Genomic DNA, 14,179 nt, shown 5'->3' with positions numbered 1-14,179 from the left:
ATACAGTTGATGCAGCGAGGGGATGGAGGTGGACAAGCACCCTCATGGGCATCCTAGCCACACGTAACACATTTGGCCGGATTGGAACAGGACTGGCTGGTGTGATTGAACCGCTGACACCGATAGCTACGCGTAGGGTTTGGGACGTAAGGGCGAACGGAAATTATCTCATAGCCTGCTTTGATTTTCGATGGAAGTTGAACTTTGTCAAATGTCAAGAAGACAGTGCGGGTTGGAATGATGTTCGTGTCAACCCTTTTCATAACTCTACGAACAGCCGTTATGCCCTGGTCAGAAAGGTAGTGCTGAATTTCTTCATCAGACAATCCATCGAGGGAGCGTGTATAAACGACTCCACGTGAGGAATTTAAAGTGCGGTGCGCTTCAACCCAGACAGGGAAGGTGTGGAGCAGTGAAGTATGCAGCAATTTTTGCGCCTGGAGGGCACTGACTGTTTCTAACAACAAGGTGCCATTCCGTAATATGGAACAAGACTTTACAGGACCTGCAATTGCATCGACACCTTTCTGAATAATGAAAGGGTTGACCGTGGAGAAGTCGTGACCTTCGTCAGACCGAGAAACAACAAGGAACTGTGGCAACGATGGAAGAACTGTCTGTGGCTGAGACTCAGTGAACTTACGCTTGTGAGCAGACATAGTGGAAGGTGAGGAAACCATTGCGGAAGAATCCCCCATGATTACCGGCGTCTCCAATGGCGCGCTCCTCCCTTGTGGGGGCCCTTTCTGAGGGCACTCCCGCCTTAGGTGATTGTTCACACCTCAGGTAACACCTCCCGACAAACGGACGGAGGGACCAATCGGCACTTTCGGAAGGTATCAGCTCGGGTAATCACCCCTCCCTGGGCCTGGCCGTTACCAGGGGGTACGTACGTGTCCTACCTGTCTACCCAGGGCGGGAATTACGCGTTACCCCATCACCGGCTACGCACAAAAATGCGTGGGTCGGCCTTCAGACACGCACAGGGAGGAAGAAAGAGAAAGGGAAAAACAAAGAAAGGGAAAGGAAAGAAGAGAGGTCTCAAATGCCGCAGCAGAGAAAAGGGTAAAGAGAAGAGGTAAGGAAAAGAGAAGGACAAAGGAAGGATGAAGACATACAAGCAGAGAAGGCGAAGAATGCGTTACATTTACGAGCGTCCGTCTCCGGACGTAGGCACAAACCATACTCCCAGAGGGGGAGAAAGGGAAGGAAAGAGCCAGATAAGGGAAATAAGAGCTCGTACTGAGGCATTCAGACAGTCGTTTTTCCCTCGCGCGTTCCGCGAGTGGAACAGGGGAGGGGCGGGAATATGACTTCGGCACGAATTCTGCCCTCCGCCACACACTGCTTGGTGGCTAGCGGAGTATATATGTAGATGTAGACATAACAACTATCAGGCACTATATTATACTGTGTGTAAAATCATATCATTTTATGTGTGGGACCAAAGTGGATCATAGGCTCATATCGACATAACGTGTCTAACATCTTTGAAGTTGTGAAAAATGGAAAAAGCAAAATAAATGGAAAGATTTTTGTTCAGGTTTCGTCAAAGCATAGTGTATGGATAAGAACAGATACTCCGTCACTGCCACATTACTTTCACATGCATTATTCTTGGCTGTGGACTGTAAGTTGTCTTTTGCCACCCTCGGAAATTCCTTCATTACTGACATCCATCACCATTCCCTGCCATGCTGTGACACTGTGCAATAACCTTAACTGTACGAGAAAACATTACAGGAACACATTTCGAACTGTTGTAACTGGAATGTAATATCAGTGGACTTTCATGGTGATGTCATGTCTGTAAGTGGACACACAACACACTTCACACTATCATCATTGTTAACTTAAGCATGACAGAGAGAAAATCCACAAAGTACTACTTTGCATTGAAATTAGTAAAAAAAACTGAAGCCTGAATACTAATCTAACCTAACAAAAAAAACCTCACAATTATATGACAAATTCTTATGCTGAAGTTATAATTCATTGTATTTACAATCATGCAATGAGGAACACCTAGAGTCCAAGTACCCACTGACAAATCTGAAGTTTTCTCAAGTTCCGCAAAGGAGCAGCTCTCATGCAACGAACATTAATATAATCCAATGCAAACCCTTCACCTTTTCTTACATGGTCACACCCACTTCTTTCTGAAGCATAATCTCCAAGCGATTTGTGACAAAATGACTCCTCATGTTTCTTTCTTTTAATGAACGGTTCAGTTCTCCCCACAGTCTTTCGGAATTTTGCAAATCTTTCAGAATTCTGAGACTTCCAAATTTCTCAGTAAATTCAAATTAACTGAGAATTCCCAATTTTCCATAACAGGTCACTACCCTGCATAAACACAGGTCAAGATCTGTGACCACTTGTTACATTATACTGTCTTTGTCAAATGTTCTAACGCCATCCAAAATGGTTATTGGGCATTGAAATCACTCAGAAGGAGTAAAGGCGCAGGCAACTAATGGATCAAGTTAACTCTCTCTTGATGTGTCATCTCCCTTTCAGGAGGGAGACAGACATCAAGAGAGTAAAGTCCATAACAGTCCATACGCAAACTGCCTTTAATGTTGTATTGAATGGTATCTGAGCAGAAAACATCTCGACAAGTACCAATGCACAGACACAATCTGATGCTCTTTCGAGACCAACTCAATTTTTGTAATATTCACAGTGGCTATATAGGGTATGGGTATTAATGAACTGACTTTTACGAATGTCCACTTTTACAAACTATTTTCATAGGTCCCATTGCAACTCTCATAAGAACAATATTATTTAAATTTGCTTGTAACTAATCTTGTTGTAACAAGTACCTGCTTTTGATGAAAGTCCTAACATGGAGTTGGGGGCTTTCTTTTCACTTACACAAACTTTGTGCCAATGAGTGTCTCTCTCTGTAAATGACAATCGATACTTACAAAGGTCTTAGGTCACCCCCCCCCCCCCCCCTCTCCTCCCCTCCGAGCAACTTTCAACACACTTAGAGCAAATGAAATAAAATTGAGTTCACTGATGAATCAGTATTACTGAGTCAAACCCATTCTACATCAAAGTCAGGGGAGCTGATATCGTATTAGACTCAACTTCCCAAAGACATCAAATAATTCTATTGTGCTGTGACTTTCCAACCTTTTGTGACAGATCTGTTGCAAATGCTCTTCTTAGGTTTGCTGTTTGATAAGATTGTGCAAGCCCCACAATATTTCATCAAGGGGCAATGGGGGAGATTGTTCAATGTCTTTAACTGGTGGTGGTTGCTGTCATCACTGCTGCAAGACACAGCTAGAGATAATTGGGTGTTACTGTAGAAATTTATTGGGTTAGGAGGAGGAACTACACATGTGCGGAGAGGCTCCAACTGTTAACACCAATTGGTGCATGCGTAACACCTGCTCCTGGACCAATCAATTTCAATGCTGCCACATATCACCAGTTGCGTCTTGCAGCAGTGACAAAAGCAACCATCACTGTCTGAAGATAGTGAACAGTTATTTTAATAAAATATTGTGGGACTTGCACAATGTTATCTGGTGGCAGTTCTGACAAGTGTACTTAACCCTATTGTGTTGTACAGACGTGTGTCAATTTGCATGCAAAGAGTGTCTCTTGGTATAGCCGGTAAAAGAAGAAAAGTAATGGTTCAGTAGAAGCTGATGGTTATCCATGGTGTCTAAGACAAGAGTAGCATTAAACTTAACAACATTGATAAGAAATTTACGATTTGGTACAATCTTCTTTGTAGGAAACAATGAAAAATAAAGAAGCCCTCCTGAACACTGAAGCACATGTTTTTGTTACAGTTTGTAAAGGATGAACATATACACATTAACTTGAAGACATAGAAATGATGTCTTTTAAAATACTTTCAAGGAATGAGAGCAGGTAACATTCCAACAATCAGATATGTACTGCACAAAAAAGTTCAGGAAACAACCAAAGATCAGTCTCCAAGATTTCAATGCATCAAATGGCAAACTGGATTGTTTATAAAAATGTTATAATCTCTTCTGCCAATATTTAAGTGACGACAAGTTGTTGAGATGGGAAGTGTCTACTATTAAAGATGTCAGGTGATGGGAATAGAGAGAAATACTCTGCCACAATTGATTCACAATTATAAGCCAAGCAACACACACACAGAGAGAGAGAGAGAGAGAGAGAGAGAGAGAGAGAGAGAGAGAGAGAGAGAGAGAGAGACTGACTGACTTAAGGCACTACTGTCCATCAATAGTGGTGGGAGTGGAAAGTAGCCACTATTAATAAATGGGAGATTTAAAATTCCCTGTTGTTTTAAGACTGCAGACACACTGCCGTGCACTTTTGACTTCAGTAGTAATGTACAAATGGTGGCAGGAATTTCCCTGAAGTTTCTAAGGTCTTTAGATGTGAAAAATTGATGCAACAAGAAGAAAGATAGTTGTTATTGTCAATAGATGTCACGTGTATCTTAGGATAATATCATTTCTTCCAAACACTGATGATGTTTTTCTCGAGACAAAATACAAAGTAGCAGTTGTACAGAAATCTTCATTCGTTCCTCGAAAGAAATAATGAAACAATATTTGACAGGCTACACATGTTTGTTGCTATCTGAATTCTTTTATGCAAAAGGCTCCAATGAACTGTTTTCTAGAGGCTAGCTAACGTACAGCATCAGTCACTACTGAAAAAGATGTGTCTTTAGACAAAAATAGAAGGCTATTGGGGATCTTCAGGACTATTTCTTGTGATAATGTTATCTGAATTCCACATCCCAGGTGGAAGTACCTGAACTACATGATGCTATAGTGAATGAACAAACTAAGTAAGTCATCGTGAAGACAATGAAGAAGAAGAAGAAGAAGAAGAAGAAGAAGATGAAAAAGAAGTAGTCACTCCTGGCACCAAGTTTTGCTGCACCTGTGCAGGGACTTTACACTGGAAAGAAATATTTCTCTTCTTCTGGAATAGACAATTCAGTTCTTGCTACCATTAAGCAGCTGGAGCAACAACTCCCGTCAGGATGCTATGCTGGGAGTACTGGGTGATGAAGCGACTACATCCACATATGCCCCTGATCTTCCAACAACTTCCACGAATCAGCTCGAAACTAGCACACACCCTCATTACCCAATAACACTGCGGACTGGAGGAACTTAACCATCTTTTTCATCACGACTTCAGCTACTCTACACCATGCCTGGAAACCAAGAACACCCTACCCACAATACTTCCCACTCCTTCCAAAGCAGTATTTTGTTGTCCACCAGATCTAGAAAAAAAAAAAAAAAAAAAAAAATGGTAGTCCATCCCTATGCCACACTACAAACCAATTGCCACATGGGTCCTACCCCTGCAGAAGACTCATGTACAAGAAATGTCCTGTGTATCCATCTAGCATCTACCCTCCCCTCATCTCCTCTCTCCCATCAGGGGCAGGGCCATCTGAGAAAACAGTCATATCATATCATGTGCCATCTCTACCACAATTTCTACAGAGAATTTTACGTGTGTATGATAATCAAACAGCTGCCCACAGCAATGGCCACCACTAAACTCTGACCACCTGCACAATTGGCCAGCCAACAAAAGAACACACTGTTGAGAACATGCTCTATTTCAATACCTGCTTCACAACCCTTAACATCCCCCTCTCTCCCTGCTCAATTATGTAGATAAAGGTTTGTCGTTGCAACATACCCTTTGATCCTGTAATACTTGTGGCCTCAGTACCCGCTAGCCCCCGCTCGATGACCGTAAGCTCATTTATCTAGCATTCATACCCTCACCTCTGCAGCCACCCTCTTCCTCTGTCCTATTTTGGCCTCTCAATCTACTTCTCCACATCAGCTACCCTTGCCCAGACAAAACAAGCTCACCTCACCAGCATGACATATAATCTCTCACCCTCCCAGCTACCAGTCACCTATCCCCAACCCTCTAAACAAATACCTGCCTATTTCTCCCCTAGTCCACTCCACGTGACACAACCCCTCATTACTATCCAACTCCAGTGCTGGCACAATGCATTCAGGTGGATCAATATAGCCATGCCGACGTATGGGTGTATAGGTGTATACACATGTGTTTCTGTATTCTATTAGTTCCAGACAAGTATGTGGTTCAAGAATCATAAAAGAAGGTTGTATACCTGGAAGAATCCTGGAGATACTAAAAGGTATCAGATAGATTATTTAATGGTAAGACAGAGATTTAGGAACCAGGTTTTAAATTGTAAGACATTTCCAGGGGCAGATGTGGATTCTGACCACAATCTATTGGTTATGAACTGCAGATTGAAACTGAAGAAACTGCAAAAAGGTGGGAATTTAAGGAGATGGGACCTGGATAAACTGAAAGAACCAGAGGTTGTAGAGAGTTTCAGGGAGAGCATAAGGGAACAATTGACAGGAATGGGGGAAAGAAATACAGTAGAAGAAGAATGGGTAGATCTGAGGGATGAAGTAGTGAAGGCAGCAGAGGATCAAGTAAGTAAAAAGGCGAGGGCTAATAGAAATCCTTGGGTGACAGAAGAAATATTGAATTTAATTGATGAAAGGGAGAAAATATAAAAATGCAGTGAATGAAGCAGGCAAAAAGGAATACAAACGTCTCAAAAATGAGATAGACAGGAAGTGCAAAATGGCTAAGCAGGGATGGATAGAGGACAAATGTAAGGATATAGAGGCTTGTCTCACTAGGGGTAAGATAGATACTGCCTACAGGAAAATTAAAGAGACCTTTGGAGAGAAGAGAACCACTTGTATGAATATCAAGAGCTCAGATGGCAACCCAGTTCTAAGCAAAGAAGGGAAGGCAGAAAGGTGGAAGGAGTATATAGAGGGTCTATACAAGGGCGATGTACTTGAGGACAATATTATGGAAATGGAAGAGGATGTAGATGAAGATGAAATGGGAGACATGATACTGCGTGAAGAGTTTGACAGAGCACTGAAAGACCTGAGTCGAAACAAGGCCCCGGGAGTAGACAACATTCCATTAGAACTACTGATGGCCTTGGGAGAGCCAGTCATGACAAAACTCTACCATCTGGTGAGCAAGATGTATGAGACAGGCGAAATACCCACAGACTTAAAGAAGAATATAATAATTCCAATCCCAAAGAAAGCAGGTGTTGACAGATGTGAAAATTACCAAACTATCAGTTTAATAAGTCACAGCTGCAAAATACTAATGCGAATTCTTTACAGACGAATGGAAAAACTGGTAGAAGCGGACCTCGGGGAAGATCAGTTTGGATTCCGTAGAAATGTTGGAACACGTGAGGCAATACTAACCTTACGACTTATCTTAGAAGAAAGATTAAGAAAAGGCAACCTACATTTCTAGCATTTGTAGACTTAGAGAAAGCTTTTGACAATGTTAACTGGAATACTCTCTTTCAAATTCTGAAGGTGGCAGGGGTAAAATACAGGGAGCGAAAGGCTATTTACAATTTGTACAGAAACCAGATGGCAGTTATAAGAGTCGAGGGGCTTGAAAGGGAAGCAGTGGTTGGGAAAGGAATGAGACAGGGTTGTAGCCTCTCCCTGATGTTATTCAATCTGTATATTGAGCAAGCAGTAAAGGAAACAAAAGAAAAATTCGGAGTAGGTATTAAAATTCATGGAGAAGAAGTAAAAACTTTGAGGTTTGCCGATGACATTGTAATTCTGTCAGAGATAGCAAAGGACTTGGAAGAGCAGTTGAACGGAATGGACAGTGTCTTGAAAGGAGGATATAAGATGAAGATCAACAAAAGCAAAACGAGGATAATGGAATGTAGTCAAATTAAATCGGGTGATGCTGAGGGAATTAGATTAGGAAATGAGACACTTAAAGTAGTAAAGGAGTTTTGCTATTTAGCGAGTAAAATAACTGATGATGGTCGAAGTAGAGAGGATATAAAATGTAGACTGGCAATGGCAAGGAAATCGTTTCTGAAGAAGAGAAATTTGTTAACATCGGGTATAGATTTAAGTGTCAGGAAGTCGTTTCTGAAAGTATTTGTATGGAGTGTAGCCATGTATGGAAGTGAAACATGGACGATAACTAGTTTGGACAAGAAGAGAATAGAAGCTTTCGAAATGTGGTGCTACAGAAGAATGCTGAAGATAAGGTGGGTAGATAACGTAACTTATGAGGAGGTATTGAATAGGATTGGGGAGAAGCGAAGTTTGTGGCACAACTTGACCAGAAGAAGGGATCGGTTGGTAGGACATGTTTTGAGGCATCAAGGGATCACAAATTTAGCATTGGAGGGCAGTGTGGAGGGTAAAAATCGTAGAGGGAGACCAAGAGATGAATACACTAAGCAGATTCAGAAGGATGTAGGCTGCAGTAGATACTGGGAGATGAAGAAGATTGCACAGGATAGAGTAGCATGGAGAGCTGCATCAAACCAGTCTCAGGACAGAAGACCACAACAACAACAACAACAACAACAACAACAACAACAACAATGTCTAAAAGCCAACAACTTTCTGTCTTGTTTATATGCCTGTTGATACCTCCCCGCCTCAACTATAAGGCAAGTGGTTAACTTTGCTCTTTCCATTATTCACATTTATTATTTACTTTCAACTGCCATATTTATTTACATTCAAAAGATGTATTTCAAAATCATATTTTTGCATTAGTCTCATTATCACATTATCTCCAGAAGTTCTATCCTTTTTAAAAGGTTACCCTGAAGTCTGCGTACTGTGGTGTAAGCAAAAATCCAACTCTAATTTCCATCAAATAGTCAGTACAGTTGGTCATGCCAATACTGCAGCATTTCAGTAGTTCCTGTTAGGTTAGCACAGTTCACAAGCTAGATTCAGTCTAACACACTGTGCAGTACATTGGTCAATAAGTTGCAGTTTTGGAGTTTATTAAGTTTCCAGTTCATCAAAATTCAACAGCCCTGTTCTCGAATCTAAAATACTCCAAAAATGGAAAATATAAATTATACAAATGAAAACCGTGAGCAAAGAAATTTGTTCTTATTCAATGGTCCACAGTTCTTTATACTACAAGAATCAACCAATAAGACACAAATAAAATATTACTACCAATCTGGAAGTCACTATCAATGACATCTCTGACAGGGAAAGGTGAACCATCGCACACAGGTAAAAATGTTTTCTTCAATGAAAGAACCCAGCCACTGCCAAATATTGATGAACAGAAGGGAACTGGTTTCAAAAACATGTTTAGGTCAGAACACTACAAACCAGTGGAAATGAAAGAAAGATGGAAAGAAATAATATGAAAAGGAGACAAAGCATTTAAAATCTGATGTTACAGGGTATAGCTGATGGAAGAAGCCACCGAAAAATATTGACAACCAAAAGGACTTGTGCTTGCGGGATGACCCACAATATTAACTAATACGGTTGCATCAAACCTGCTGTGGTGCAGACCCAGAACTCTTAAGCACCATCTGATGCGGTTAACTATCACGTACTTGGCGACTGGGGAACCACCTTAGCATATCTGAAAACTGATATGGTGTAAAATTTGATACAAACTGTTGGACCAGATTTGAACTGACCCTTACTCATCTGCTTACTGTATGGGTTTAGCAATGAGGAAATGTACCATCATAACAAACACTACTTCGGCAGTTAGGGAAAAGTTTTGAGAACAGAAATTTTCACAATTTCTATTCCACATTCTTATGTCTTCTTTCAGTTAAGAGCCCATAAGGATAGATGATATATTTGGCACAAAAAATTGAAAACAATGTACTGGTAAATGTATTGTGCTAATAATTAATCAAAACACAAATGCTTAGCATGGTGAGGGAAAAGTAGATCACTTGAAAATATCTTTTTAAAGAACATTGCAAACATAGTTACATAAATTATATGAAAATTATATCTTGATTACCTGAACAAAAGCTGCACAGAGGTACACAAAAACAAACAGTGGTGTAAGGGAAGTATGACCACCTTTCATATAATTAATGGTGTAAATAAAAATTAGATGACCAGGAACTACCATCAACATAAGGACTCTCGTAGTTCGAGCATGGGGACCTGCAACATAAAATATTAATCTACAATGTATGAAAACTAAACTCCAACAAAAATAAAAACTAAATGTACAAGAGGCATATTCAGAGTGCCACATATAAAGAATGACAATTTTAACAACAAAAAACAAGAAAAACAAATACATGAGGATGTGCTTAGTTCAAACATTACTACATGGAGGAGGATGGGGGGAGGGGGAGGAGGATGAGGGTGGGGGCGGTAGCAGTGTGGGGAGGGTGGGGACGGTAGGAGGGTGGGGACGGTAGGAGGGCGGGGACGGTAGGAGGGCGGGGACGGTAGGAGGGCGGGGACGGTAGGAGGGCGGGGACGGTAGGAGGGCGGGGACGGTAGGAGGGCGGGGACGGTAGGAGGGCGGGGACGGTAGGAGGGCGGGGACGGTAGGAGGGCGGGGACGGTAGGAGGGCGGGGACGGTAGGAGGGCGGGGACGGTAGGAGGGTGGGGACGGTAGGACAATAGGGAGGGTAAGGGGAGGGGTAGGGGGATAGGGAGGGTAAGGGGAGGGGTAGGGGGATAGGGAGGGTAAGGGGAGGGGTAGGGGGATAGGGAGGGGGAGGAGGATAGGGAGGGGGAGGAGGATAGGGAGGGGGAGGAGGATAGGGAGGGGGAGGGCCAGGGCAAGGGGGAGTGGCAGGGGGGGGGGGGTGAGTGTGTGTATAATACAATCACCATCACATGCAGCTTGTTGGAGGAACATATATTGTGGATGAACACCACCTCTAAATGTGATCTTGAGCTAGTGGGGTAGAATCAGTTTAGTCTTGGTTGCCATTGTGGCTTCTTAAAGTTCCACTTGCTGTAGATTTCTTGCAGTCCATGCCATCACCACTACCACCACAATCACTGTCATAATCACTATGCTCACAATGTCATGCAATCGCACTGGTTGATGGTATGGTATCAGTTTGAGCTAAGACCATTTATGCTCATATTATATGATTCAGCAGATTTCACTGTTCATGCCAAAATACAAATTAGCAGTCATCTTTATAATGGGTGCAGAGTGATGTTGAAATTTTGCTGAGAATTAGCAGTAAAAACTGTTGACAGTAAAGATGCAAAAACTAAATTCAAAACGTTGAGCAAGAAATTTTAGCTGACTTCCTGTACACCAATGTCAACTCAATCAAATACTACAAATTAATGAACAGCATTGCTCCACATACTGTACTAAACAGGGTGGAGGATGAGACCAATGAATGACACATGAATCAGGCATGAGGCTCTGCTGTGTTCACCAGCAGCCTGTTGGCAGTCAACGTGTTAAATGTGTATATGATTTTACACTGACAATTTTATTATATTAATGGCATATCAGTAGTTGTAACTTTCAAAGCTAAGAATGTAGTGATAAGCACAATCTGGTGGTTTTATTTGATAGCAGTTTTGTATGAGACTGGGTTACAAATAGTCAGCTGAATGCAGCACTAGTCGAAGAAATGAAGGAAAGGTTTATTAAAGTGGAAAAAATGTATTGTTGTTATGGATACTGGAATGATTGATTTTGGTGCAACATTCTGAGACTGTTAGTATTATGTGCTTCCAGTCCAATGGTAATATCTTTCAATTTATCCATGGGGATGGGACATTCACTCAACATGCACATCTAAGATGAGCATGATGTGTGACAGGATGTCACAGCATGGACAACAAAGGGAGAAAGACTGAGGCATGTGACTCGTACCTCTCTTTGTGCATCTGTCAAATGTGGTAGATACTGAAAGCTCTGTACTGTGAGTGGAGCAGCACTGATGGCACAGGGTCTGCAATCCTTTATGACAGTAAATATTCTTATCAGAGCAACTCTTTTTAAGATACAGCCAAGCATGACATTTACGTGTACAAAAACCAATGTTCAGGCAAAGTTGATACTTGAAATAAGTACAGTAACTGTGTAATTTTGTAAAAACATATGGACAAATATAAAATTAATAACTGTTTCATCAAATGGGATAGTGGCTGTACCTGAGCCAAGAGGTAGTGCCTGGAGCAGCAACAGTTTGCTTTATTTACAGTATTTGGTTTAATTCCTGTTTTCATGTACTTCTGTGAAGAAGTGAATAGCAACCTGTTTATTGTACCGTGGAGACTATTGTTTACTAACTTACTCCAAGTTTCTTTTTTGTGCAGATTTTTAGTACATTAGCTTTGTGTTAGCCAACTTCAGAAGCAGTGTAAACTAGAAGTAGCATAGCAGCAGAACTTACAATGCACCAAATGACTCCTTGGGTTAGTGTTACATTATGTATGATGTAGATGAAAACTGATTAAAGATGGATAGGGTTTGTGCCTGTTGTGTACAGATGAAGTGGGAATTGGTCACTGTCTGTAAACAGATGGAATATGTGTTCGCCACAGTTCACATGCTGCTGCCCTAAGCTGCAGTGCTGTTGGGGCACCCGAGATGAATGCTTTGACACCTCTGGAGCCTACAGCACCACCTGGGCTCCCTGATGCTGCTGCACCTTCCGATTTGCATGTCCCAACCAGTCAAGACTTCCCTGATGGTTAGTGGCGAACAACGGTGGGGTTACGAATCTCTGGATTGAAAGAGAAAGAGGGTACCGGCTGCATGGATGTTCCCTTATGCCTAAAAAAACACATTTGAAGTATTGCCCACTGCTGAAAGTATGCCTGAGCCAGCATGGGATGCATCACCTGTTGGGACTGTGGCCAATCTTCCTGGGAGATCCTAATTAGCGAATAAGATGGCATTGCTTGTCATTGGCAGCTTCAATGTTAGGTGGATGACTGAGCCACTGAAGGAAACAGTGGGCAGGTCAGGAAAGAAGGCTAGTGTCCACTTTGTTTTCATGCAGTGGGAGTCTTGTCTGAGATGTGAAGGTGGCCCTGCTGGCTGTGACTGAGTGCACACGGCTGCAAATCTTAGCTCATATCGGCATGAATAATGCCTACCACTTGGGTTCAGAGGCCATTCTCAATTCCCTACTGGCAAGAGGCTGATTTGGTGAAGATAGCTAGCCTCACTTGTGGGGTACAAGAAGAGTAACATTTTGTAGCATCAATCACAGAACCAATAGCAGTCCTCTGATTTGGGGCCAACTGGAAAGCTTAAACCTGAGGATCAGACAATTGTGTGATGATCTTGGTTTCAGACTTCTCAACCTCTTCTATCAGGTAGGGATTTGTAGGACTATTTCTTAATAGATCAGGCATGAATACATACAGAATGTGGGTACTAAGCTACTGTAGTACGCATGGGATGCACATGAGGGTTTTCAGGATAGATAAATCCCCCCGCAGGCCCAAAAAGATGTATTCCAATTCCAGACAAGGTAGCATTCATCATAAAAGATCGGAGAAATAAAATGTTAATGCAGTAATAGTAAACTATAGAAGCATCTACAGAAATGTCCCAGAACTAGTCTGACTTATAAACAGTAACAATGAACACATAGTACTAGGTACAGAAAGCTGGCTGAAACCAGATGTTAACAGGAACGAAATTCTGGTATGTGTATTGCATAGGTTGGTTGAACACTGGTGGTGGAGGCATGCTTATATAATTAAAATTATGATAATATCTAGTGAGATTAGCACAGATTCTGAAATAATTTGGGTTAGGCCACCTGGGAGACTGACATGATTACAGTGGGTAGTAGGGACAGGGAATTGTGTGAAATTGTTCTAAGTGCCACATCCAAAAATTACCTTGCACCATTAATCACAGAACTGACACTTGAAACAAGCATCTTAGACCTGCCGATAACAAACAGATCCTAAAATTTTGACAGTCAGCTTACAACAGAGAATCTTTGATCAAAAAAATATTACACCATCACTGAATGTAGCCATAAATAGTAACACAAAGAAAGCCAGGAAAATCTCTGTTTAGCAAGAGCAACAAGAAACAGATTTCAGATTACCTGACAGGTCAACATGAAAATTTCATCCCAAGCATTGACAATATTAAGCATCAATGGACAAAGTTCAGGAGCAATGTACAATATACTTTAGACAGGTATGTGCTGTGTATAGTTATGAGTGATGGATAGGACCCAGGGTAGTTTGAGAATCATGTCCGAAAGCTGCTACAGAAGCAAAGTGAGCTTCACTGCAAATTCAGAAGCAGTAAAAGCCTCACACACAAACAAAAACAAAACAAGGTAAAATTACAGTAAGG

General features: G+C 41.7%; 1 protein-coding gene across 1 annotated transcript in view; it reads right to left on the bottom strand.

The window, feature by feature from the left end:
• The window catches only part of LOC126470509 (solute carrier family 41 member 1-like), a 111,467-nt gene that overhangs the window by 9,311 nt on the left and 87,977 nt on the right, over nt 1–14,179 (bottom strand). The window contains exon 8 of the mRNA XM_050098404.1: nt 9,871–10,019. Coding sequence (XP_049954361.1) covers nt 9,871–10,019 — 149 coding nt within the window. The remainder of the gene's footprint in view (nt 1–9,870; nt 10,020–14,179) is intronic.

The sequence above is a fragment of the Schistocerca serialis genome, chromosome 3, assembly GCF_023864345.2.
Source record: "Schistocerca serialis cubense isolate TAMUIC-IGC-003099 chromosome 3, iqSchSeri2.2, whole genome shotgun sequence".
Taxonomy (NCBI): Eukaryota; Metazoa; Arthropoda; class Insecta; order Orthoptera; family Acrididae; genus Schistocerca; species Schistocerca serialis.
Note: the sequence above shows the minus strand (reverse complement) of the source record. Positions and strands in the feature narration are given on the sequence as shown.